Source organism: Hydra vulgaris, chromosome 11 (assembly GCF_038396675.1).
Source record: "Hydra vulgaris chromosome 11, alternate assembly HydraT2T_AEP".
Lineage (NCBI taxonomy): Eukaryota > Metazoa > Cnidaria > Hydrozoa > Anthoathecata > Hydridae > Hydra > Hydra vulgaris.
The window spans coordinates 35807501-35832500 of NC_088930.1; the positions used below are offsets into that span (position 1 = coordinate 35807501).

The window sequence follows — 25000 nt, forward strand, 5'->3', positions numbered from 1 at the left end:
ATAATTTCTGGAATGAAATACAATAAGAAACTCTTTTTATTACTCTATAAAAAGAACTTTGTAATATTTGGTTTCCAGAAATTATTTCCTTTACAGCTATCTATTAAAATTATTGAAATATGTTTTATGATTTATATTGATAAATTACATCGGCAATTTTTTGCCGAGGTAATTTTTCTATAGGTAATATATACATATATACTTCTGGGCATGTTTTGCGACTTCGGTTAGGAAGGAGGCGTGAACTTCCTGTTAAATGCTTTCCCTTGGTGCTCTGTGATAAGACTGTTGGGACTTCTTGGGCACCTAAAATTAAGTTTAAAAAAAACCTTGTTATATATAAGCATTATTTATTGCAAAATCAAGCGTGAAGTTCAATTTATTAGTTAATTTTAAAGTTTAATGAGCTGAAAATTTACTGTACAACTTGCTGCAAAACAAGATCTTAAGTCTGTTTTTGCTTTTCTGAGAAAAAAACATTTAATATTTTAAAATGAACTGCAAGAAGTGCCCAAAATAACACGTATGTTACCATAAAAGTACATAGATTGAAAAATAGTTATTTTTTATAAAACACATTATTAAATCGTTATTAATTCTGTATTGAATCACCATTTATTTTTCCGAGATTTTAACTATCGTTGTCCTGTATATGTATACATTTATTTTTATTTTACAATATTTTTATTGAAAAAGAAACTGCGTGTATGCAGTTTCTTTTTCAATAAAAATATCTTAAGAGTACTTTTCAAATTAAAACCTTGTATATATACTATAAAAATGGTGCGTGCATACAGAATGTTAGATTTCTCATAAGTAGCAGTATTTTACACTAGGAACTACCAACATTTTATGTAGACCCAGGTTACTCAACGTAGTGGGGTAATGTGAATCTATATAGACATCTTCAAATAAAGGCTTCCCAGACCCGTCGATAGTAAGTAATAGTTTTTTGTTAAATTTATTTAGTAGGGTATTCAATCATGATTTTATGACATATTTTGTCAGAAGGCATAACCTAAACATGTTTTTTTTTAAACGTAGTCAGTTGAAGCCAGAAATAAGTTCAAATAGGCTCAGATTACCCCACCCTACCCTATATATGTATTTTCATTGTATGTTTAATTTTCAAGTATTTTAAATTTTTTTCCAAAAAATGGATTATGGATGAAAATGGATATATTTATTTTTTCAGGATATTGAAATTTTACTTATAGTTGCAAAAACTTAATCATTTTTGATTTGATACAATGTACGATAATTTTTATGCCCCTAAGAAGTATTTTAAACCAATAAAATGATTTTCACCAAAAATGAACTTTAGTTTTGCTATGCAGCGACGATATGTAAAAAAATTTGTATTGCCCCAAATAGTGCAGCATAAGTGACAACATAACTTAACCTCCAGACAGGGCCGTACCGACGGGGGGTGGGTGGGTGTAGGATTTACAGATTTACAAAATTCTGTTGGTTTATTTTGGTAAATTTGGGACTCTGTCGGTCAAAACTGAAATTTGGCTTTTAAAAAAAAAACCTTCGTTGGTAAAATTTGCTCTTCTCAGTTGCCAACTCACCCCCCCCCCCTTCGCCCTCGTTGTTCGGTACGGCCCTGCCTCCAGAACCTCTCAACATTATCACATAAGTACAAATATTTTTATCATTGTTGGTTGTTTTTTATTTATTACCATTCGTTACTTTTTTCACTTGATAGTTTATTTAATAATTACTAATTTAACTTTAATTATTAATTTAATTATAAGAACAATTAATTGAAAAAAGCAGCCAATGATAACAACAAATAAAGATATTTTTAAATTTCCGATTTATGTAGTTACTCATTGATTTGCGTATTACATTCTTTTCAATTGTGAGGGTAGAATGAATTAGTTTTTTTTAATTGAATTAGATTTTTAATTGAATTAAACCTTCCTCTCAAGATACTTGAACTTATACGATGGTTATAAAGCAAGTCTGTATAAAAATCTACCTAATTTTTATTTGCAAAATTTTCCCATGGCTAAATGAAACAAATCCATGGATTTATTTCATTTAAACTGTTCGATCCATAATTAAGGTTCGAACATTTTCATACAAATAATTCTCATAAGAGCAAAAAATAGATTTGTAAACGTAAAACAAAAACTGTGGCATAAGATGAATATAATAATTTATTAAGTTTTCCCAGGGATCTTTCGTACTCATATTTTCTTATAGAGGAAAATCATTATAAATATGTAATTTTCTCTACCTAACGTGTTTATATTAAATGTCATCACTGAAAACCCCCTTAAAAAATTAAAATCATAAACAGGCCACCCTAATATGGAATAAAATTAAAAAAAAAAGCTTTAAACACATCAGCTTAATATTGAGGAACAATATACTGGGCACCTACCACAAATATATAAATGTAAGTAAAGTTCAATACATCAAGACAAGATGTTAACATTTAATATAATATTTCAAACAATTATTTAATTTTGGAATCCTTGATGAACAATATTCAGCTTTCTTTGAAATGAGGTTCGCTTCGATTTATTCCAAAGATATACAAAAAATTGTAAGTAAAACATAAAATGCGCTTGCGACATTAACTTCGCTGAACGCTTGATTTTTTGAATATAACTATTAAATTGTTCGCATATGGACGTGTTCAAGTGAGACGAAGAAGTCAAACGACTGTATTTAAAAGCACTTATGTGTATCCATAAAAAAAATCATGAAAGAATCTAGTCTTTGAAAAATACTGTGACTCTCTGATTTTACAATACTCAGATAAATTGCGAGCCCAATCATAAAATAAATTGTCCGGACAATGAGTATAAAGCGACGCTGCAGGATCCTATCGACCTTCACTGCCTGGGATTACAGGAAACTCACAGCAATGACCATGAACAGGACAAAACCAAAAAAAATCATAAGTTGTTCCTTTCTTTGAAACGGAAGAAAATTGTTTGTCACAGTTCACATCTGGATGGCCATTAGAAACAAACTTTTTGCTATCTTCTTTATTTATAGTGAAATCGCGCATTCTTCTTTGACATCCATGTTTAGTAAAGTAGTATGCGCGACCATACTTAGCTGGATTATAAGAATTTTCAATTATGCTGATATCTCCACATGGTTCATTGAATGTATGAATGTTAATTATAGCTTTCGCAATATAATCAACCAGCATTGCTACATCAGAGCGTGGATTTCCATTTGACGAACAATTAACAGAATTAAGTACAAGGGACGACAATTCAGGGCAGTAATATTTAGATTTTTGTACAAAAATTTTCACATCCTTAACAGAAACGCTATTTTCCAATACCAACATCAAAAGATGATACCTCGGAACAAAATCTATATGGAATTAGGGAATCCATTGATGCATCAGCTGCAAGTAATATAAAAAATTCTGCAAGTGTTGTTCTTTCTTGCTGAGGGCAATCTATTCCAGTTATCATTCTGTTAAAAGCAGCTTTAGTATAAAGGGGTATAAAAAAATTTATATAGAGGCTTCTAAAGATAATACATCATGATTATCGCACCCATTCTTTATAGTTTCGCAAACAGTGCGGATAGATTTTCTTGCTAGTGCAAAATCTGTGGGGGTCTATTTCTTTGGTATTTGGAATAAATAACGATCAAATCTGCGGAATGTTGTTTTTGAAACTTCTTTAATTACTGAAGTCTCAATAGGTTTTACAAAGGTTCATACATTGTGCACTGTTCTCGTAAGTCAATCCCATTGTGAGAAGTCCATCCAAAAAGCCAATTAATAAAAACTGAATTTGACATTAATAGCAAAGCATTGTTGCACATACGTTTGTACCAATTACACAAAAAACCTGCACTAGTATAACACCTATGTCTGTATATAAATTAGATGTGCCATTAAGGGAAAAGTTTTCCTTCTGGATAAGCATCGGTAGTTCATCCAGCCTAAAATAAAACTCAATTAACCTAAAAGGTAATACAGTATCCTTTATTTAAAATGTTGCATAAATAATTTTAAAAATTGGGTGATATTACTGATATAATAAAAAGTAAAAACTTACTCCACATTCGCAAACACCATCGAATCAAGGATAAACCGATTATGTATCTATTGGATTCTTTTATTTAATTCTCCTACCAATCTTGGAGAAAATGGATCTTGATCCACTTGTTGTTTACTAGATGCACTTAAGCCAGATTTCCATAAACCAGTCGCATCATCAAATAAATCAATCCACTAGAAATACACTAATTATGTTAAAAAAATAAAATAATTGAAAAATTGTTAACGTAAAATTAAAAACTTATATTTCCAAACATCTTTTGGAATTTTTACACGGATTTATTTATCATATATTTATTATTATCATTAAATTTATTTTTATAATAATGCATTATTTTAAATTATGATTATTATGTAATATTTATAAAAAATGAATATTAGAAAGTCAAAAGTAATTAACACGTAACGACGCTCTAACCACTGAGCTATTCTCTTATGTAGAAAAGCCTTCGCACGTTTTTACTTAAATGTGAACACTAATTATAGTAAATTATAAGTGAAACTACTCATAAATGGATTTAGGTTGTATCTAAGCATTAATAGACTTATATCTAGGCATTAATAAAACTTTTAAAGTTTGCAACACTTTGCTGTAAAAGAATAAAAAGTAGACAATAAAAAACCTTACCTTTTGATCTGGAAGTTCAATACCATCCATTGGGAGTAAATCAATATCAACATCCTCATTTAAGTCACTGTTAAAAGAACTCAAGTCCCAACATTCTCTTAATTTCATGAGATGACAGCAGACTTTACTTACACTTTCAGAGCCTTCATTAACCGTGCACGAAGAGTTGTGACATTGAACAACTCTCCAATTACTACCTGAAACCTTATAAATAGTAACAATAGCTACCAATTGATTTTCCACAACAGAAAATTTATTGACATTAAGTCGTGATCGTAATTCAATAACTCGAATTGAAGAAAACTTGAGCCCTTCATCACAACAACATTTATATAACACGTATCAGTTGATGCTGGCTCTACAAATAGAGCCAACATAGAAAAAAGGCTTTTTAACAAACGGACATGAAGGCAATAATTTACAACAGTAGCATCTACATGGCTGCTTGAAATTGAAAATATCTTGCATGAACAAGTATAAATTGGAGACAAAGTTGAACTTGTGACACTGATATAAATGAAGTCATTGCACTAAGTATAACCAATGAATTATTTTTTTTTGTGCAAAATTAAAAAAAGTTGGTATTTACATTTTTTTAAGGTACTTGATATACAAATAATAAAAAATTACAACAAATTTACTTACAAGGAAATCACCAGTATCAGAATTATAGTCATTCATTAAAACTATACGTGTGGCTTCATCCATATATCCCCATTTTACAACACCATGATTGAACAACTGTTCACAATAATATTGAAACAGATTTAATTGAACAGACAATGTGTTCTGCAAAAAAGGTAATTCATCTGTTGAATATTGGAGTTCTTCAAATTCATTACTGCTAGTAATTGGTGATGACATATCAATAGATATTTTATTAAAAGGCCTTTTATGATGCCCAAAAGTTTTACCTAAAAATTAAAGTTTCCAAACATCAGTATATATATATATATATATATATATATATATATATATATATATATATATATATATATATATATATATATATATATATATATATATATATATATATATATATATATATAAAGTTTAACATAATGGGGATTTTGCTCTTGATAAAGGTTATCTTGCCTTTTTTAATGGGATTCTACATCTTGACTTGTGTAAACTTGATAGGGAAGAACTGAATTAATTTCAAATTTTTCTTTAAATTTTGCATGAATGAGGTTATGATAACACCCACTTAAACTACTAAACTCAAAATATCTGGCAATATATTTGGCACCTTCAGCAGATGGTAAAGAAAATAAAACACAATACAATAAACAGTCACTTAAACCAGAAGACGAAAGTGAAAGAAAGTTGTCCTTTGTCTTGAACAATGGAGATTTACCTACCAAAAATTCAGATTCCATTATTTCTGTTGTTTCAATGATAGCTTTTATACCATCTGAACACTTATTTAGATTGGAAATCATCACTTCTAAATTGGCTTCCACTAAATTGTTCAAAATATAATTAACTATGCTTTGCTAAAACTCAAAATATAACTTATTATATAGAGTATGTCGTTACTAGCTTAGTTATTTACTGGTATAATATTTATACCAGCTAATCATAGTAGACAACGTAAGTTACAAAACTGACATGTGTTGCTACTATTATAAACACTATTTTATTGTATATACTGTTAAAATATTGTACATTAGTATAAGCCTTAATACAAAATTAAATATTATTATAACGTACAATAAAATAGTAGCATGTCATTATTGCAAGTACCTCTATTAAACTTTTTAAATACAAACTTTTGGTATTTGAAAATGAATCGAATATAAATACTGACTTTTAATATCTTCACTTTGAAACGCTCTCTGAGAAAGTAAATAAAGAGACTTTTTTTTTCAAAAATTTTAAAAATAGTAATAAAAATTTGTGGAAACACAAATTTAAAAAGTTTGTTTAAAAAAACTATGAAAATATGTACTTATTTTATTTTTAGTTAAAAAGTATTAGTTTTTAAGCCATAAAATTTAAAATAGTAATCTTAATATAAAATGATTATTATTTTTAGAATTTTTATGAAATTTCACTTCCTTTGAGACCCAACATGATATGCTTTTGGAGAACTTTTTTTTCAAAACATTAGGGACCCGTCTGATGTTTAAGGGTCTTGAGCAACCCCTAAAATTTTTTTTGTTTAAAAGTTTTTTAAATTTAGTATTAACTTATTACATAGAACACATTAAGGGGGTGGCAGCAGACGATGTCAAAAAATGTTGTTTTTAGAATCACCCTAATATATATTCATTTTCTTCTTTTTCTTTTGGCATTTCATATTTAGGGGTTGCCACAGTGGATCAAACTCCTCCATTTAGCCCTGTCATGAGTGTCCTCCACTGACACACCCGTCACTTTCATATCCTCCACCACTACATCCATAAACATCCTCTTAGGTCTACTTCTCCTCCTCTTACCTGGAAGTTCCATCCCCAAAACCTTCCTGCCAATATAGCTCTCCTGTCTCCTCTGTACATGTCCAAACCATCTCAATCTCGATTCTCTAATTTTATCTCCAAAACATGCTACATGTGTTGATCCTCTAATAAACTCATTTCTGATCCTATCCTTCTTCGTCACTCCAAATGAGAATCTTAACATCTTCATCTCAGACACCTCCATCTCCCTCACTTGTCTCTTTGTCAGTGCCATTGTCTCCAGTCCATACAACATAGCAGGTCTCACTACTGTCCTATAGATCTTACACTTCATTCTAGCAGACAACCTTCTATCACAGATCACACCAGACACTTTGTGCCATCCACACCACCCTGCCTGCACTCTCTTCTTTACCTCTCTTTCACTTCCTCCATTACTCTGTACCCTCGACCCTAAGTAGGTAAACTTGTCGACCTTCACCAAATCAACTCCTTTTAACTGGACCTGTCCACCGTATGCCCTCTCATTCACACACATGTACTCTGTTTTACTCCTGCTCATTTCATTCCCCTGCTTTCCAAAGCATACCTCCATCTTTCTAAGTTTACCTCCACTTGCTCCCTACTCTCACTACAGATCACAATGTCATCAAGAAACATCATATTCCAAGGGGACTCCTGTCTAACTTCATCCGTCAGTCTGTCCATGACAATTGCAAAAACAGGAAGAGACTCAGGGCTGATCCCTGATGTAGTCCTACCTCCACTTTAAATCTGCCTGTCATATATATATGTATATTATATATACTATATAATGTGTATATATATATACATATATATATATATATATATATATATATATATATATATATATATATATATATATATATATATATATATATATATTATTTTAATTTATTTGCATTTAAATAAAAATATAAAAAGGTGATACAGGTAATTTGAAAATTACTCTTATGTAACACCAAGTTTCACAGTAAACAGTGTTTCTGAATATTGCATGTTTTTAAATTCAATTTAAATAGAGACAATGAAGTAGAATACACCATATAATCCAGTAAAGAAATCCGTATCTTAATAACTTTTTCACAGAAAAAAAATGTCAATATATCGTTGACGCATTTGTTACGCGATGTAAATTTTTGGGAATGACATTTAGTTGAATAACGAGTGGTGGCGAGAGTTAAAAACTCAGAAAGAGGCAAATCAACCAAGTTGCGCATTATTTTTAAAGTCATTAAAAGATCAAATTTTATTCTCTGGCATTCAAAAGAGTCAAAATTGAAGATATCAAGTCTTGAAGCATAATCTTTATATAAAATACAACACTGTTTGCAGACAATTCTTGTATAATGTTTCTGGACCTTTTCTATGCGACCTATGTCTTTTAAGAGATACAAATTCCACACAGGGGTACATGACTCTAAAATTGGTTGAATATAAACTTTATAAGCTCTTATCAAAAGTTGAGAATCATTACTGATGAAAGACTTTAAGAGTAAGTAAGCACAAGAACTTGCTTTGCTAGCAACATGAGAACAGTGATTGGAAAATTTCATATTGGAAGAAATAAATATACCAATGCCTTGGATTAAATCAATTGATTCAATAGGCGCATCAATATCTAATAAGTATGAATGTACTGGTAATAGATTCTTAGCGTATCGTAGTTAAAAACATTTTTTGGTATATATATTTAGTCAACAATTATTTAACCATTGTGAAATTCTCATTAAAGTATTGACAAGGTTGATTCTATTCCCATCTTTCTTGCTTGGTACAACTTGCTGTCGTCTGCAAAAAGCTTGATTCCACAATCCCCCTCAATACACGAGGTTAAATCATTCCCAAAATAGTTCCTTGAGGTATTACACTTTTTACATGAATGTTGTTTGAGTATGAATCATTAATAAAAACACATTGAGAACAATTTGTCAAGAATTTTGTAACCTAATTTAGTAACTCATACTTGAAACCGTAACAACGCAGTTTAAATAGTAACTTAGGGTGAGATACAGTATCGAAGGCTTTCTCATATGGATCTACACTTTAAGATTATAGAAATACTTGTGCTGTCTGATTGACTGATTTTGAAAGAGATGCACGTTAAAATGAAAACAAATGTCAAAAAGCATATTGAATAATAATGAAAAAAATAATGGCATAAAAAATAAAATAATAGTGACCAAAAATTATGATTTTTCTATGAAATTTTGTGTTTTTTAAAATATTTTATTGAAAAAAAAGGTTTTGAAAAAGTAGTTTTTCTAACAGTTTTGATAACTCTGATAAAACATAAATAACGGTTTTAATAACTTTGATAGTCATTTAAAAAAACAAAAAAACATTGTAATAAACTATAAAACAGATGATGAAATTTGAATATGCTGCGATTTTCATACGATAAATTTTTCAAATATAGTTTTATAATTTACCTTAACAGAATATTAATAACTTGGTATAATTTTTTTCACACTAACTTAGTGAGAATATATTAACTAGTATATTTTTTACTATTTATACTTTTTCACACTTAGTGTAAATTATATTTTTCCATTCAGTTCTATCCTTCACTTAAAAAAATATAAAAATAAAATAACCAAATAGCTTTTCAGAACTTTACCCTAATTACTCCCATATATAAATTATATGCATTACTAAAACTGTTTCATTTTGAGAATATTACTTATTGGTTGTTATAGCTATCCTAGGTAATTTAGAACATTCTAAAATTAAAAGTATTTGTAAGCAAGAGCTGATTTGGATTGGCTTCGGTATTGAATTGCGATAAGAGATTACAAAAATTGTAGCATAATAAACTATAAGAAAAACTCTATGAGCTGATGTCTATAAGTTTGTTTTGATATAGCAAAACGATTACCGAAACCTTTGGTAAAAAAATACCAGACTTTTATGGAGAACTAAAGGTAAAGAGGTAGAAACAAGAAAAATCACTAACATACAAAATCTTATTGATATTTATTTTAAATTTATTAGTACTCCTTTAGATGTACTCCTAATCAGTCTTCTTAAAATTTTGGTTAAAAAGCAACTTCTTTAAAGCTGGTAGATTCACATTGAACATGTAAGCTAGTTTTGTAAAAAATCAGTAAATATTTTGCTTTTCGCAAAAACTTGAATGTTTAACTCTTTATAAATAAAATGTTTTTATTATTAACAAGTAATTAACAAATTAAAATGGTAACATTATGAACTATCAGAAAAAAATTGATGTCTTAATTGCCAAATATTTGTTTTAATATAGTAAATTAATCACCTAATAGAATAACTCTTAATGAACCACACTTCAATGGAGAACTAAGGGTAAAGAAGTAGAAAAAAAATAAATTGCATACATGCAAAATCACGTTAAATGTACTATTTAAAAAATTTATTTATACAAAACACATGTTTATTAGATATAGCTGTTAAATTAAACAAAATACCAGTTATTGTATTCTCTAATTGGTAAAAAAAAAAATAATTGAAAATTAGCTTCTAAGAGCAATTGATTTTAAGTAATGTTAAATAAAAAAACAAAATAAATTTAGAACATTATTTTGCATTAAATACTTTTGAAGAGCAAAAATAATAGTTTGCTCTGGAAAAATGAAAAAAAGTTTAATATGCAATAATTTTTTTGTATAAAAACAATTTTTTTTTTCATGGATACCTCAGATAATTTTACAACAATAAATATAGATTTTTACTATCATGAAAATTACAATCTAACTAAAGCCATTTTAGGTTAAACAAAAACACATGGCATTACAACTGACTCAAGTTTTTGTTTTTTCTTCGTTATTCTTTTAAAACAAATTTGTTTAACTTTTACCACTTAGTTTGGTTTTTTTTTAAATCAATTTCTTTTTCAATTAATACAATACAAAAAAGCGATACAAACATTTGCATTTTTTTGAATGCCATAATTTTTGCTTGTAGTGTCAGTGTTTATATGTATTACATATAAACGTTAAAATACATATAAATGTTAAAATGTATTACATATATAAGTTAAATTTATATGTATTATGTGTACAGTTAAACTGTACATAAAATTACTGTTCAGTAGAAAAACATAAATTTCACTTCTTTTGTTAAATTTTTAAATAGATTTTAGATTTATCAAATAATCTAAAATTTTAGAGTTTTTTGAAGAGTACCAAAAATCTATAAAAAAAAGTAGTTACATAAATTGTTAATTTTTCAATATATTTACTTCAATGATCAGTAATTTTAATAATATATTTTTTTCCAAGCTTCGTTAAGACAAGAGGTCCAATAAGGTCTAGGAGAAGTTTGTGTACTTATGGCCAGATTTTTTCAATGCCCAAATTCAAGGCCCCAGACTTGTCTAAAAATGGTGAAACTGATACGATCACATCTCTATACTAATTACTTTGTATTAGTATAAGTATATTGACTTATACTAATAAAATTCCATCGAATGGAAGGGTTTAAAAGTTAGTGGCCCTAAGCACAATAAGCATTTTTTGAACTCTACCTAGGGTCACTTTCTGAAAATTAGGTTCAAATCCATAATAAATTTACAGTTAATTTACTCTTAGATTGTTTTCAATAAATATTTCTGGTAATACTTATTTGCAACACTTAAACAAATAACAAAATTAACTAATAGTTCTGAGCAAAATTGACAAATAAGTCCCAAAACAACTGTGGGTTTTGAGATGCTGAGACATAATGCAAAATTAACTTCAGAAACATACAATAATATAAAATATACAATAATAATAAACTCTTAATCATAAATTATATAAAAGTTTAACTTAAATAGTGGGTTATATTTATAGCCTGGACGCTATGTGTAATTTTTTCTTGGAAATGAAGTGGACAAAAACTAACTAAATAGTTTAAGGTTGATGTCTTTAATGAGAAAAACTTTACGTGCCTTTCTGAATGTGCTTAAAGGGTCAAATTTGGGCCCTTATTTGGTACTGATGACATCATGCTAATATATATTTTTTTTATCAAAGTAAAAAATACAGATTTACGTCAAACGTTAGATATCCTCTTGAGAAAACCTTTTAATAAATAACAACATTTTGAAAAAACACTTACGAGCAATTATAAAAGTGCTTACAAGGTCAAATTAGGGCCTTTATTTAGTACTGATGACATCACGCTGATGTATATTTTTTTATCAAACTAAAAATTACATGTTTATGTCAAACGTTGGACAACCTCTTGAGAAATCCTTTTAATAAATAACAACATCTAAAGAAAAACTTACGAGCAGTTCTGAAAGTGCTTAAAGGATCAAATATGGGCTTTTATTTGGTACTGATGACGTCACGTTAATAATTTTTTTCAAATATATATATATATATATATATATATATATATATATATATATATATATATCTATATATATATATGCAGCGTGCTTAGAGCACAAGAATACTTTTGTATCAGCCTCTTCGTGACTTGTGTGCAGTGATACAACTTCCTCGCTGGAACCCTTTATGTATTATAGGATTTTATAAAATACGCTACAAAAACAGAAAAAAATTATACCAAATAAATAAATAAAACAAAGTATTAGTTTATTAGCTAAACTGACTGCCGACCTCGCATGTCAATTTATAAAATCGTGACTGCAAGTTTACAAAGAAAACATATCCGGTAAGCTGTGATGCAAATCTTTCCATATGTGACCATTGTTTTAGTAGGAATGAAATAAACTCGGTCTTGTTGGTAGCATCCTCCAAATACTTTTGCCTTACAATGTCTTGCTTGTTCTCTCCGCTGAATCTTAAAATTTAGAGATCCTTATAGTCTTCTTCGAGCATGTTCAAATGATTTTATCGAGCCAGATTGGCATTGGTCTTAGACCAATTGAATTAGATTTAAAATAAATTCTAAAATATCTCCTAAAGTTTTGAGTTTAATGTTAGCAAGCTGTTGCAGAATTGTCATTTCATCAAAAATATGTGCAGCACTTTGAGGAACCTTTAAAACAAATTCCTCAAAGTGCTCTCGATCCACAGGAGTTTCTAATGCTCCTAAAAGTTGCTAAAATTACTAAACTTATACTGAAAATGTTACCTTAATACTAAAATTTAGTATTTAGGTAGTATTTATTAATTATTTTAGAATGACTAATATGTTTTTAACAAACAAACAATTTCGGCTAACGGCAACTATTTCAAGTTAAACTGCTAATTGAATAAGAGGAGTTATCAATACCTATAGTAACACTAGTAAATTAACTTACGAAGAAGGTTCATCTTGTTTGTTTTGACAAAGCTACCATCAGGTAATCCCAACGCCCATTGGATAGGACTTAAAGAACAACATAGTATTTGTTTCAAAGTTAGACCTTCTCTACTTCTTGCAATAACTAGCAATCTTCCAAACATGCTTCGTTCGGCTGAGATTGAGAATGATTTCTCTATAAAGTAATAAATTTTTTACAATTTTAAATTGTTAAGTGTTTGCAGACGACACGTTTTGATTGGAACGTAAAAAGAAACTTTTGAAGATTGAATGCGTTCTCTAAAGAACCTTTGGAACTCTGCCTCCCCGATGGGTTGTGCATTCAATAAATTTAGTTTTAACTCATCAGGTGCTTCTATTCCAGAACATTGTAACATCTTTGATGAAACAAGAGAGTTGTTGGGCACGTATCAGGTAGAATGTTTATAATTTTAAAGTCGTTTTGAATTTGACTAAAGTAAAAAAAAGTATTATTATCAAATCCATGCTACTTATTATTTTTTCCGTACCAGTGTTTTAAGCAGTATATAAATAAACAAATTGAGTTGGACATTTAATTGTGACTTACCAAGCATTCTTCACTTTTGCAAGCGCATTTTCTGTAAAACCATGCAGTTTGTTATTATTATGACCAACTTCTCCTTGATGAAGTATGCAAGCATTTTGAATTTTTTTTTTAGGAACTAGATTGAGATGCTGCAATTTTTTGCTAGTTGTTATTATTTACTTTAATAATAATAAATAAAAATAAATAAAACTCATTTATTTAGTAAACAGTTTTTGAAAAATAAACAGTTTTTTTCATAAACAACAACGGGAACAGATTTTCTTTTTTAGATTTATTAAGTTAAAAGCATTTTATAATTTTTATACAATATTAAGAAGCAAATACACACAAATTTGTTTTTAAATAAGGTTTATGAAATTTTAATTACATTGATTTGAGTAACTATATTTAAAACATTTAATTTTATAAATGTTTAACACCCTGTCAATAATTTGTAAAAACTAAATTAATGCTTTTATTATTATGGTATTATGGTATTATTATTATGGTATTATTTTATTATTATGGTATTATGGTATTCGATTTATAAACAACATGGCGAATATTATATATTTGAAATCTTCTAAATAAGTTGCATCTATTTTTGTCTCTAACTAAAGTTATAAGCATTTTCCAAGCGGCACGTAAAGATTTTTAAACTTCTTAAGTTATATGGAACAAGTCTATACAAAAATTAGAATGTCCACTCAAAATGTTTAGTTTTCTCTTTTCTTTTTTTTACATGTAGCGACCAGACACATACCAGAGAGTTGACATTTTTTTATTATAATAATTTATTATTTCATCAGAGACATACTGCTAAACATCTTCAACAGAGTAATTATAGACTGGCATTTTAATTATATAATTTTAAAAAATTTAAAATTATATAATTATTATTAATTATATTATATTATTAATGACTATTTTTTTTTCTTGAGTTTATACTTAACGGAATAAGTCTACTTATTTAACGATCTACTTATTTAATGCGACACCAATGTCATGTTAAATATGTAGACCGTTAAATAAGTAGAGACAAAATGATACTCTGCGCATGCGTGTCGCAAAAAAATTTAATGAATAGTGTCAAAAATAATGAATAGTTTCGCAAAAGAATTTAATAAATAGTGTCGAAAACAAAAAAAAGGAGTAGTGTTGCAAATAGTAAAAGGAATAGTGTCGCAAATAGTAAAAACGGAATAGCGTCGCAAATAGTAAAAACGGAATAGCGTCGCAAATATTAAAATTGAATTGTAGTCGGAGAGTATTAGCGAAAAATAGGGTCTAAAGTTTAAAATTATTTAATTGTAAAACATTTGTTGTTTTTGAAACAGTCTTTTATTTTCAATTTTTTTACTTCTTTTTATTTTTTTTTATTTTATTTTTTTAGGTGCTCCCAAAAGTCCTTACAGTCTTATCGCAGAGCACCACGGGAGAGCATTTTTAATTCATCATAGCCACTGGGTAAAAAGTGACGCTAGTCTTCGCATCCCGATATTTTTGCTTTAACAAACCCATTGCTGGTAGCAAAACTATTGTTATGATTATACTCTTATAAAAATCTGGAGTAAAAGTTTAAAATATTAAACATTATTTTCGTTGGCGCACAAAATGTGTCTGTACTTTTTTTTTTTAATTATTATTATATATTTCGTCGTTAATAGTATTTACAATAACAATGTTCATGAATAAAAACAATATATGACCGGGGCAAAAAGAAGACTATAGTTGCCTTATCACTAAGCCCCGTAATAAATATACCGTAAATTACAATGCTAATAAAAACCGTAAAAGTTACATATGTTATAAATTATTTTTTTATTAACGCTTAAGTTTACTTTACTTAATAAAAAGACCATCAATAAAGAAGAAAAAACAAACAAACAAACAAAAAAGACAAAACAAAAAAAATAAAATAAACAGAAACAAGACTAGAGACAAGATTATTTATCATATTTATGTATTTGAATAGACAATCTTAGTAATAAACAATTATTAATACTAAATCATTAATAATAGTACTCTCATTTTAAACGCTTCAGAAGAAATTTAGTTCATTGTCGTTTAGTGAAAGATTTTGCTTAAGTTTAGTTTTAAATTGATTAAGCGAAGAAAGTGTTTAAAGATCATTATTTAAAGGTGTATTCCAGAGTTTAGGTCCTCGGTTTGTGATTGAGTATTTAGTGGCAGAATAGTAGGTTTTGGATTGAGTATAGTTATTATTTCAAAATCTTGTGCTGTATATATGATTTATTTTTTTTAAATAAAGAGTTGAATAAATATGGTGCCATTTTTTTATCAAGTTTAAACATAAATATAAGAACATGATAAAGATTTAATTTATAAACATTTAGAATATTAAGTTTACTAAAAAGTATTTTTGAATGAGAGAAGCGATTTTCATTTGTAATAATCCTAATGGCGTGTTTTTGTTTACATAGAAGTTTACTTAGCTTTGTAACATTGGTGCTGCACCATGCAATGTTAGCATAGTTTAGGTAACAGTGTATAAATGAAAAGTATATGCATTTAAGACAAGATTGGTTTAAGACCTGTTTAACTTTATACAGTATACCAATATTTTTAGAAACCTTATTCTCAACAACACTTATATGTTCTCTCCATGTAACATTTTCATCGAGTATTACGCCCAAAAACATTGACGATATAACCCTTTTTATTATATTTTTATCAATAAAAAGTTTTGGAAGTTTAAGTGGAATATTTTCTTTTTTATGAACACGATGGAATAATATATATATATGAATAAGATAATGTATTATTTTGATGTATTTGATGTATCACAAAGACTATTTCAAATACTTTTGATTCTGCTTTGTATTAGAATTTAGAAGAAATCTTTGTTAGCAAGGCTGCAAAAGTGGACAAAGTTATAATTAAAGGGAAAAAACTCTTAAGTAAAGGTTTTTTAATACCTTTCTATTATAATTTTTGTTTGACCCAACTGGAAGAAGAATGGATAAGAGTTAAGCAATTGGTTAAAGATAAAATACATGACTCAAAAAACTTCAAAACAAATTGGATTATATTTAATCAAAAGCTCAATCAATTAATAGAAAACATTGGTAATATAGAAGTTCTATTTTTTAACTTAAAATCTATGTGCACTTTTAGTCAAGCAACCAATGATGATCTAATGAAGTTCAGTTTGGTAAGTGTGTGTTTATATATATATATATATTATATATATATATATATATATATATATATATATATATATATATATATATATATATATATATATGTATAAGATAATTTATTGGCTTTAAACCATATATATGAATAAGATAATTTATTGGCTTTAAACCATTGGGTTAGGTTATCAAGTTCTTTGTTAACTGTTAAAAATAAAATATTAAATATATTAGAAAAATATTTTAGAAAATTAGACATTGTTTTGTTCAAATTGACATAAATTAGAAACAAAAGGGGCCCTAGAAATGATCCCTGGGGAACACCGCATGTAATAATCATATTATCCGTTTTACCACCATCGTAAGAAATATATTGCTTCCTATTAGACAAGTAACTTTTAAACCAAGCCAAGTTAGAATTTTTGATGCCATAGAACTCCAGTTTGGACAAAAGAATTAAATGATCGACAGTATCAAAGGCTTTACTTAGATCTATGAAAACACCTAAAGCATATTTTTTTTCATTGAAACCTTTAAATATATCGTGGACAAGATGTAAGATTGCGTGATCAGTAGAATGACTAGATTTAAAACCAAATTGTTTATTGTACAAAATATTATTTTGGATTAAAAAAGAATAGAGTCTATTATACATTATTCGTTCAAGAACCTTTGAAATACATGTAAGAACAGAGATCGGCCTATAATTAGTAACGTCACTAGGATCGCCTGATTTGAAAATAGGGACCACCCTAGCAATTTTTATTTTTTCTGGAAAAACTCCCTCTTTTAAAGATAAGTTGAAGATACACAAAAGCGGGATTGTAATCAGTTTTATTGAATTTATAATGATGTTACCAGTTATATTGTCGACGCCTATACTTTTTTGGGGCTTAATCGAAGAGACTGTGCATAGTAATTCTTCTTTAGTTAGATTATCATTAGGCATAACATTAGTTTTATTAGAGACTAAGTATGCATCAAAGTTGATCTTAGAGGATTCAATTTTTGATGCTAAAGACGGACCAATATTAATAAAAAATTTATTAAGTGCTTCAGCCACTAATTCTTTTTCTATAACATAGTTGTCTTTGAATTTAAGAATTTTCGGAAAATTATTTCTCTCTGGATTATTTTTACCAATAACTTCGTTTATTATGCGCCAAGTACCTTGAGGATCATTTGAATGCTTTTTTAGTTGATCTGAATAGTAGTTTTTTTTTATCTTTTTATAATTGACTCAAAGAGTCGTTTGTAGTTTTTATAATTGCTTTCATTACGTAGGGTTTTTTTTTTAAGAAATTTATTATATAATCTTTGTTTTATTTTAGAAGATTTAAGGATACCCTTAGTCATCCAAGGATTTGATAACGTTTTTGATTTAACTAATTTTGTAATTTCAGGAAATACTTTGTTATAATATTTATAACATTCTGATATAAATATATCGTAGGCTTTATCAGCGTTTAGATTCAATAACAAGTCATCCCATTTAACACTTGATAAAAGGTCATGAAAATAGTTAACTGAAGAGTTGTTTATTATTCTTGTTTTTATTTTTTAGTTTTTTGGCAATCACTTTTTTTATATTTTTGAACAACGATGAATATGGGAAAATGATCAGAAATATCTGTTTTAAATATTCCTGTTTTTATCTTTATATTTATGAAGTCATTGGTGATAATTTGATCTATCGAAGTTTCACTTTTGTTGGTTATGCGAGTAGGTTTGTTGATGACAGGAATGCAGCTATTTTCAAAAATGACGTTAAAAAATTGTTTAATGTTTTCATTTGAGTCATAATCCAAAATATTGAGGTTCAGGTCACCAACCATGTAAACAGTTTTTTTTTTTAATATAATTATTTTTAATGACGTTACTAATGTGGTCTTCAAACACTTTAATAGAACCTGAAGGTGGTCTGTATAAAGCATGGATTATTATATTTTTGGAGGTTTTATTAACGAGTTCAATGCACAATGACTCATAATCATTAGTGGTTGAACTTAAATCTGACTTAACTTTGTACAATAGTGAGTTTTTAAAAAAAATACACAAACCCCCGCCTACTTTGCCCGAGGTCCTAATTTGGTGAATCACTTTATAATTTGGTAAATGGAAATTATAATTGTTTTCGATATTTTTATCATCACAGCATGTCTCGCTGAGACAAATAATTTGAAAATTCATATTAACTTTATACAAAAATTGTTTTAATGAATCAAAATTATTTAGTAGACTTCTAATATTAACATGAAGAATAGAGAACGAGTCGTTCTCCATTCCTTCAATTATATTTTTTGAATATACGTTATAATATAATGGGTTAATATTTTTTATTAAATCGTTGTTTAAAAAATTAATATCCGGATAAGAATGTTTTTTTAAAAGTATTGATTTTTTAGTTAGTAATGAAATAGTATTCAAAGTTTTTTAAAGGAGGATCGTCAGCCATTTTAAATAAGAGTAATAATAAAATATAGAATATAGTTTTTAAAAGCTGGGTTGCTTATTTTTAAATTCTTTAACAATAAGCTTGTCATAAATAATAATTGAATATTTACCATTCTTTCGGTGTAACTTCATTTCGTCCACTAATTTTTCTCTTATTTCATTTGTTTCGAAAGAAAAATCTTCATTGATGTACGTTCCGGAACCTTTAAGCTTATTAGCAGCATGCAACGCTTTAACTTTGTCCTTATAATGAAGTAATATAACGACTATTGTCCTTGATTTGTTACCATCCTTTTTACCAGTTCTATGAGCTCTTTCTATATTTATATTACTTAGAGAAAGATTGTTTTCAAATAAACTTATTACTTTTTTTTCAGTGTCGTCCCAATTTTCATTTTCGTTTTCGGTAATTCCATCAATTCGCAGATTGTTTCTCCTAAGCCTGTCCTCCAATTGCCTTAACTTTATATAGTCACCTCCGCTAAGGCTATTTTTATAATTAATTTTTTTTTCCAGCTCAGTTACTTTTTTTTCTTGAATGTCCTGTGTGACCGTTAAACTTTCTTCTATATCTTTATTTACATTTTCCAAGATTTTCATTCGTTCACATAATATTTTAAATTCGGCTTTTAACTTTCCATTTTCCTTTTCTAACAAATCGCATTTTTCTTTTGAATTATTTGCTTCTTTTAATAATATGTCAATTCTGTCATTTGTTAACTTTAGCTTTCCAGATATAATTTTTAAAATGTCATTTTGTTGTTTTATAAACTTTTCTTGAAAGATTTTACGAACCATATTTATTGATATACTAATTCATCTGTTTCGATATTAGAGTCGTTATTTTTCTTAAAATCACTATTATTTTTCTTATCCATTGTAATAGATTATTATTAATAAATAAATATATATTATAATATATATATTGATAACTTACTTTTTGAATGAAAACTTTTGATGCGGATAATGAGAAATGTTAATACTATAAACTTAAAAATTCTAAGTAGTTTTTTCGTTTAAATTTTACTTTCGTCATGTCGTAAAATTTTACAAAATCCAAATTAGAAAAATTGTAATTTCAAATTTCAGAAATAAGATAGCAGCTAAACAAAAATGCAAAATAAATGTGCAGTAGAATCCTTTTAAGTCGGACTCTCAAGGGTACCAGATATATAGTCCGACGTAACGAATGTCCCAGTTAAACGAAGCTCTCGATATGTCGGATTTTTAGAAAATGTCCGACTTAACCTGAAAAGTGACTTAAAAAGTATGATCAAGATACCAACAATATTATTAACGAAATAAAAGGTTTACCGATATTCAGAAAAGTCCATGAAACTCTTTAGTTTGATGAATTATAATTGATGCAATACTTATTTAATTTTTGAACGTTCTAAGTTTTGAATTTTAATTAAAGTTTTTGACTTTCTTAAAATTTTATTATTGTATTATGTGCACTTATATGCAGTTCAAAATAAAAGTCCTAGTGAAGCAAAGTTTTTTGCCAAAGGGACCTAAAAAACAGTACGAGTTAGCAAACGGTTCGACTGAACCAAGGTACGACTTAATCGGATGATTTTATTCTAAGTTGATAAAGAAAGTTCAAGGGGAATGGAAAATTCGTCCAACTTAGTAAAAGTTCAATTCTCCAGGGTCCAAGTTTAGTTGATTTTACAGTATTCATTTGCAAATAATGATGTGACATAATTTGGATAAGATTTTATACTTTCCTCAGCATGCGGTATGACGGATTTATCATCTAACTTAAGTAACTTAGTCAGGAATCAAAGTAGTGAGTTCAATATCAAATAGGTCGCTTTCTGAAGATTCGTATAATTTTATTTTCGTCTGTTATCAGATAAAACGTCATTTATTTTTACAAATATGTTTTACAAACATGTTCCCTCTATAAGAAACACGTAAACTTTAAGAACTTTCGAAATTTAAATAAATTTTACGACATTATTAGATTTAAAACTCTTATATTTTTCTTTTATTCATTCCTATCTTAGTTAGCTAACATAGCTATCAGCAAATTCAGCATCAGGTGCTTGGGGAAAGCAAGTATGTTAAGTTTTGTTTATTTATTTATTTATTTTTTTCTTTTACATACTTATAAGCTTATCAAAGTTAGCTTTTTTTTCATTTTAAAATTAAAATATAAATTTAGATTAAAAAGTGTACATAATAATAAAAATATATATTCATTTAGCAAACTATGAAAGGGCACGTGAGAAACTCCAGAAAGCAGAAACTACCTCTGACATCCAGACGACAGATACAGAGCTGCAAAAAGAGAGAAGGTAATTGTTCTTTAAATTTTTTCTTGCATACCCTAGTTTTATTTATGGTGTTGCAATCCTTCATCATTCTCACATACTTTTCTTACTAGAAAAGTATTTTTGTTATTTTTAAGATGATTTTTTAAGTTGTTTGAGGTAACAGCAGTTCTTTAAGTATATGTCTTTTTCTGATCCTTTTTCAGGCCTAAGTTAAACAAAAGAGTACTGCCTTCGGACTCTGAGTCTGAATGTTATGACATTTTGGTTCCACCACCTCCAAAGTCCTTCATCCCTTGTTATCCCCTGTCAACATCATCCTCTCTGGTTTCATCACATTCACTAGTTAGTTCTCAGTCACCTTCCAACTTCAACCTTCCTCGTCCTTCTGAAACGCTGTACACTACAAGACCTTCAAATTTACTCAATGATTCAACTGGTATGTATTGGTCTTGATATTGTGGCAGATTTTATTCCTTTACAAAGCAATTTTGTGTATTTAATTATGTTTGATTGCATTATAATACTGAACTGAAGGATTGGTAAATGGTCTTTTGTTATGCATATCGAAAGTATGTTTTGTTTAAAAGAGGTGTCTTTTACCTCGTAATCTGTAATATATTAAAGAATACTATTTATTGTTAAAAAAGATTTTAATTTTTTTTATATTTTTAGAAATATATTTCAGGTCAGCTCAATAGAATTGAAAATCTTTTGGGGAGAGTCTTAAGACAGCTAGAAGAAGTTAAAGAAACTCAGCGTGTACAAATGACCATGTTTAGAAGTCAACAACCAGTTCAAAATGTTGCAATACTTCCAGAAGGAGCCATTTTTCCTTTGTTAACAGAAGAAGATTTTACATTAATGGAAAGAAAACTTGATGACATCAATTTCTTGAATAGTGTAGTAAGTAGTATTAAACATAATCTATGGATTCTGTCTAAATAAGTTATCCACCCACCATTTATGAATTTTAGTTTATGTTCATTGTACATGCTACAAAGCCCCTAAGAAGACATGTTGTCCCATCATATATACTGTGTTCTCATGTAAACCTCTGAGGGCAAGTATAAATGATAAGATGTATATGATGATACAGTATATACAATGAGAAATATAAATCAAAGTGTTCTGTCTGAGAACTTGATTTAATTAATTTTAAAAAATGATTGCAGGACTATGATTCTACTTTCATAGAAAATTTTAAATTTATTTTTAGGTGAATTTTATTGCTGATATTGGGGGCAATACTCTTAAAGAAGCAACTAAGCGGATGATGGCTTTTGTGATGAGCAACAACTTAGCCATGAAATTTAACGTTTTTGGTCGTGGTGGCAAGAGAGGGTTTGGGTCCACCCGACTTTTTGATACTGTGTATAGTAAGTGCAATCTTATCTAATTAACACTCCAATGATTCTCTCATTTCGAATTTTCAATTAATATTATAAATTAAATAGTTTTAGAGTAATAATCATGGTATCTTTCTATGTGAGTTCCTTATTTTCTTCCTTACTTACCAGAGTTTAAAAAACAAACACTTTTAAGGATGCTAAATCAATTACATGCACTATTAATGTTGTTAATAGTTTTATTACATTTTGTATTTCAGAGGCAATTAAAGGAAACCAAAAAACAGCTGAGGTCAATAAAAAAGACTTTGAGAAGGCAGTAGGTAATTAGTGATAAGTTTCTTGTATATTTAATCTCTTTGTTGTGAAACTCCTACTTTTATTAGGGTGTGAATTAAAAAAGCTTGCTTTCATAAAAGAACTCTTCCCCTTAAAAACTACACTAACAAATTTGCAGAACTATATTGTAAAATTTCTTTGTATCCATAAGCTGAAAATTTTCCTGTTTTAAAAGTTACCTTTAGTCTCCTGGTATGGAAAGGTTTATCCACAAAATTTAAATCTGGAGTTAAAGAAGATTATCATTTTGTCATCACTTAAAGTGAATTAATTAATATAACTGTTCTAAATGCAACGAAAAGTAACAGTTTTGTATGTTTTTATCTTAGGAAAGTGGCTTTTGAGAAGTCGAGACCGCGACGGTAACCGTGCCAACCGAGTGAGGGCTTCGGCAATTGCTGAATAATTCTTTTTATTCTCAATACAGTCACTTACAACATCCATGTATATTTTTTGTGTTTCCCAATGATATTCAAAAGCTTTGCTTTTTTTCCTAAACCAAACAGTCTCACCCAAAGTGGCCCGAACTTGTTTTAAAATCTAGATTTATGCGCAATTTGCTTGACTAACGTCGTGTATTGACTTAAAATTTAACTACTTAAAGTCAAAGCGTCAACATGCTAAGTTATGTTTAGTTATAATGAAGTAATCTTAGCAACAGAAAAGCGCAAATAAAGTATTGTTGAAGTATCTTTTAAAGAAAAATCAAATGAAAGAGTAGGATTAACAATTTTCGCCGAACCGTGGTTAGCCCACATGGGACCCAGTTGGAGCCCGCGGCCAATTTAACATGGGCCCAACATAGTTATTCTACATGGCTCCCATGTATCGGCTCATCAAGACCCCATATGGGACCCAGCTATCCGAGATGGCTCGGTATGTGTATATATATATATCTATACATATATATATATATATATAATATATATATATATATATATATATATATATATATATATATACATATATATATATATATATATATATATATATATATATATATATATATATATATATATATATATATATATATATATATATATATATATATATATATATATATACATGTATATATATATATATATATATATATATATATATATATATATATATATATATATATATATATATATATATATATATATGTGTATATATATATATATATGTATATATATATATATATATATATATATATATATATATATATATATATATATATATATATATATATATATATATATATATATATACTGTGCTGTGCAAAAGTCATTATAACAGCGTCGAAAACAAGCTTACAGTGCATTTAAAACGCCATAGGGTCCTGACATCTGGCGAATACTTCATAACTATTTATTTAAATGGTTGCTTCAGCAGCTGACTTTGTTTTTAAACACATTTTGTGTTATTTTATTAATATTTATCCATTTTTATCGGGTTTTCTCGTGGCGATCGGTGAATTTTCAATTTTTGGCGATTTAGCAGGTATGTTAAAATTTATTTCTAAACTATTGTTTAGTTTTGTAATTGTAATTTAATGACAT

The 25000-nt window shown here is 28.1% G+C and overlaps 2 protein-coding genes across 2 annotated transcripts; one reads left to right on the top strand and one right to left on the bottom strand.

The window, feature by feature from the left end:
• Positions 1-2347: 2347 nt before the first annotated feature.
• On the bottom strand, positions 2348-14062 carry LOC136087612 (uncharacterized). The gene is made up of 6 exons (XM_065810925.1): positions 13902-14062; positions 13332-13785; positions 5322-5590; positions 4677-5206; positions 4047-4222; positions 2348-3930 (listed from the first exon to the last, which is right to left on the bottom strand). Exons 2-4 carry the CDS (start codon positions 13474-13476, stop codon positions 4901-4903), a joined length of 720 nt encoding a protein of 239 aa, XP_065666997.1. The 5' UTR covers positions 13477-13785; positions 13902-14062; the 3' UTR covers positions 2348-3930; positions 4047-4222; positions 4677-4900.
• A 6396-nt stretch (positions 14063-20458) lies between these two features.
• Positions 20459-23898, top strand: LOC124813180 (uncharacterized). The gene is made up of 8 exons (XM_065809501.1): positions 20459-20467; positions 21505-21556; positions 21705-21795; positions 21978-22210; positions 22460-22677; positions 22991-23150; positions 23381-23443; positions 23789-23898. Exons 1-8 carry the CDS (start codon positions 20459-20461, stop codon positions 23863-23865), a joined length of 903 nt encoding a protein of 300 aa, XP_065665573.1. The 3' UTR covers positions 23866-23898.
• Positions 23899-25000: the final 1102 nt, after the last annotated feature.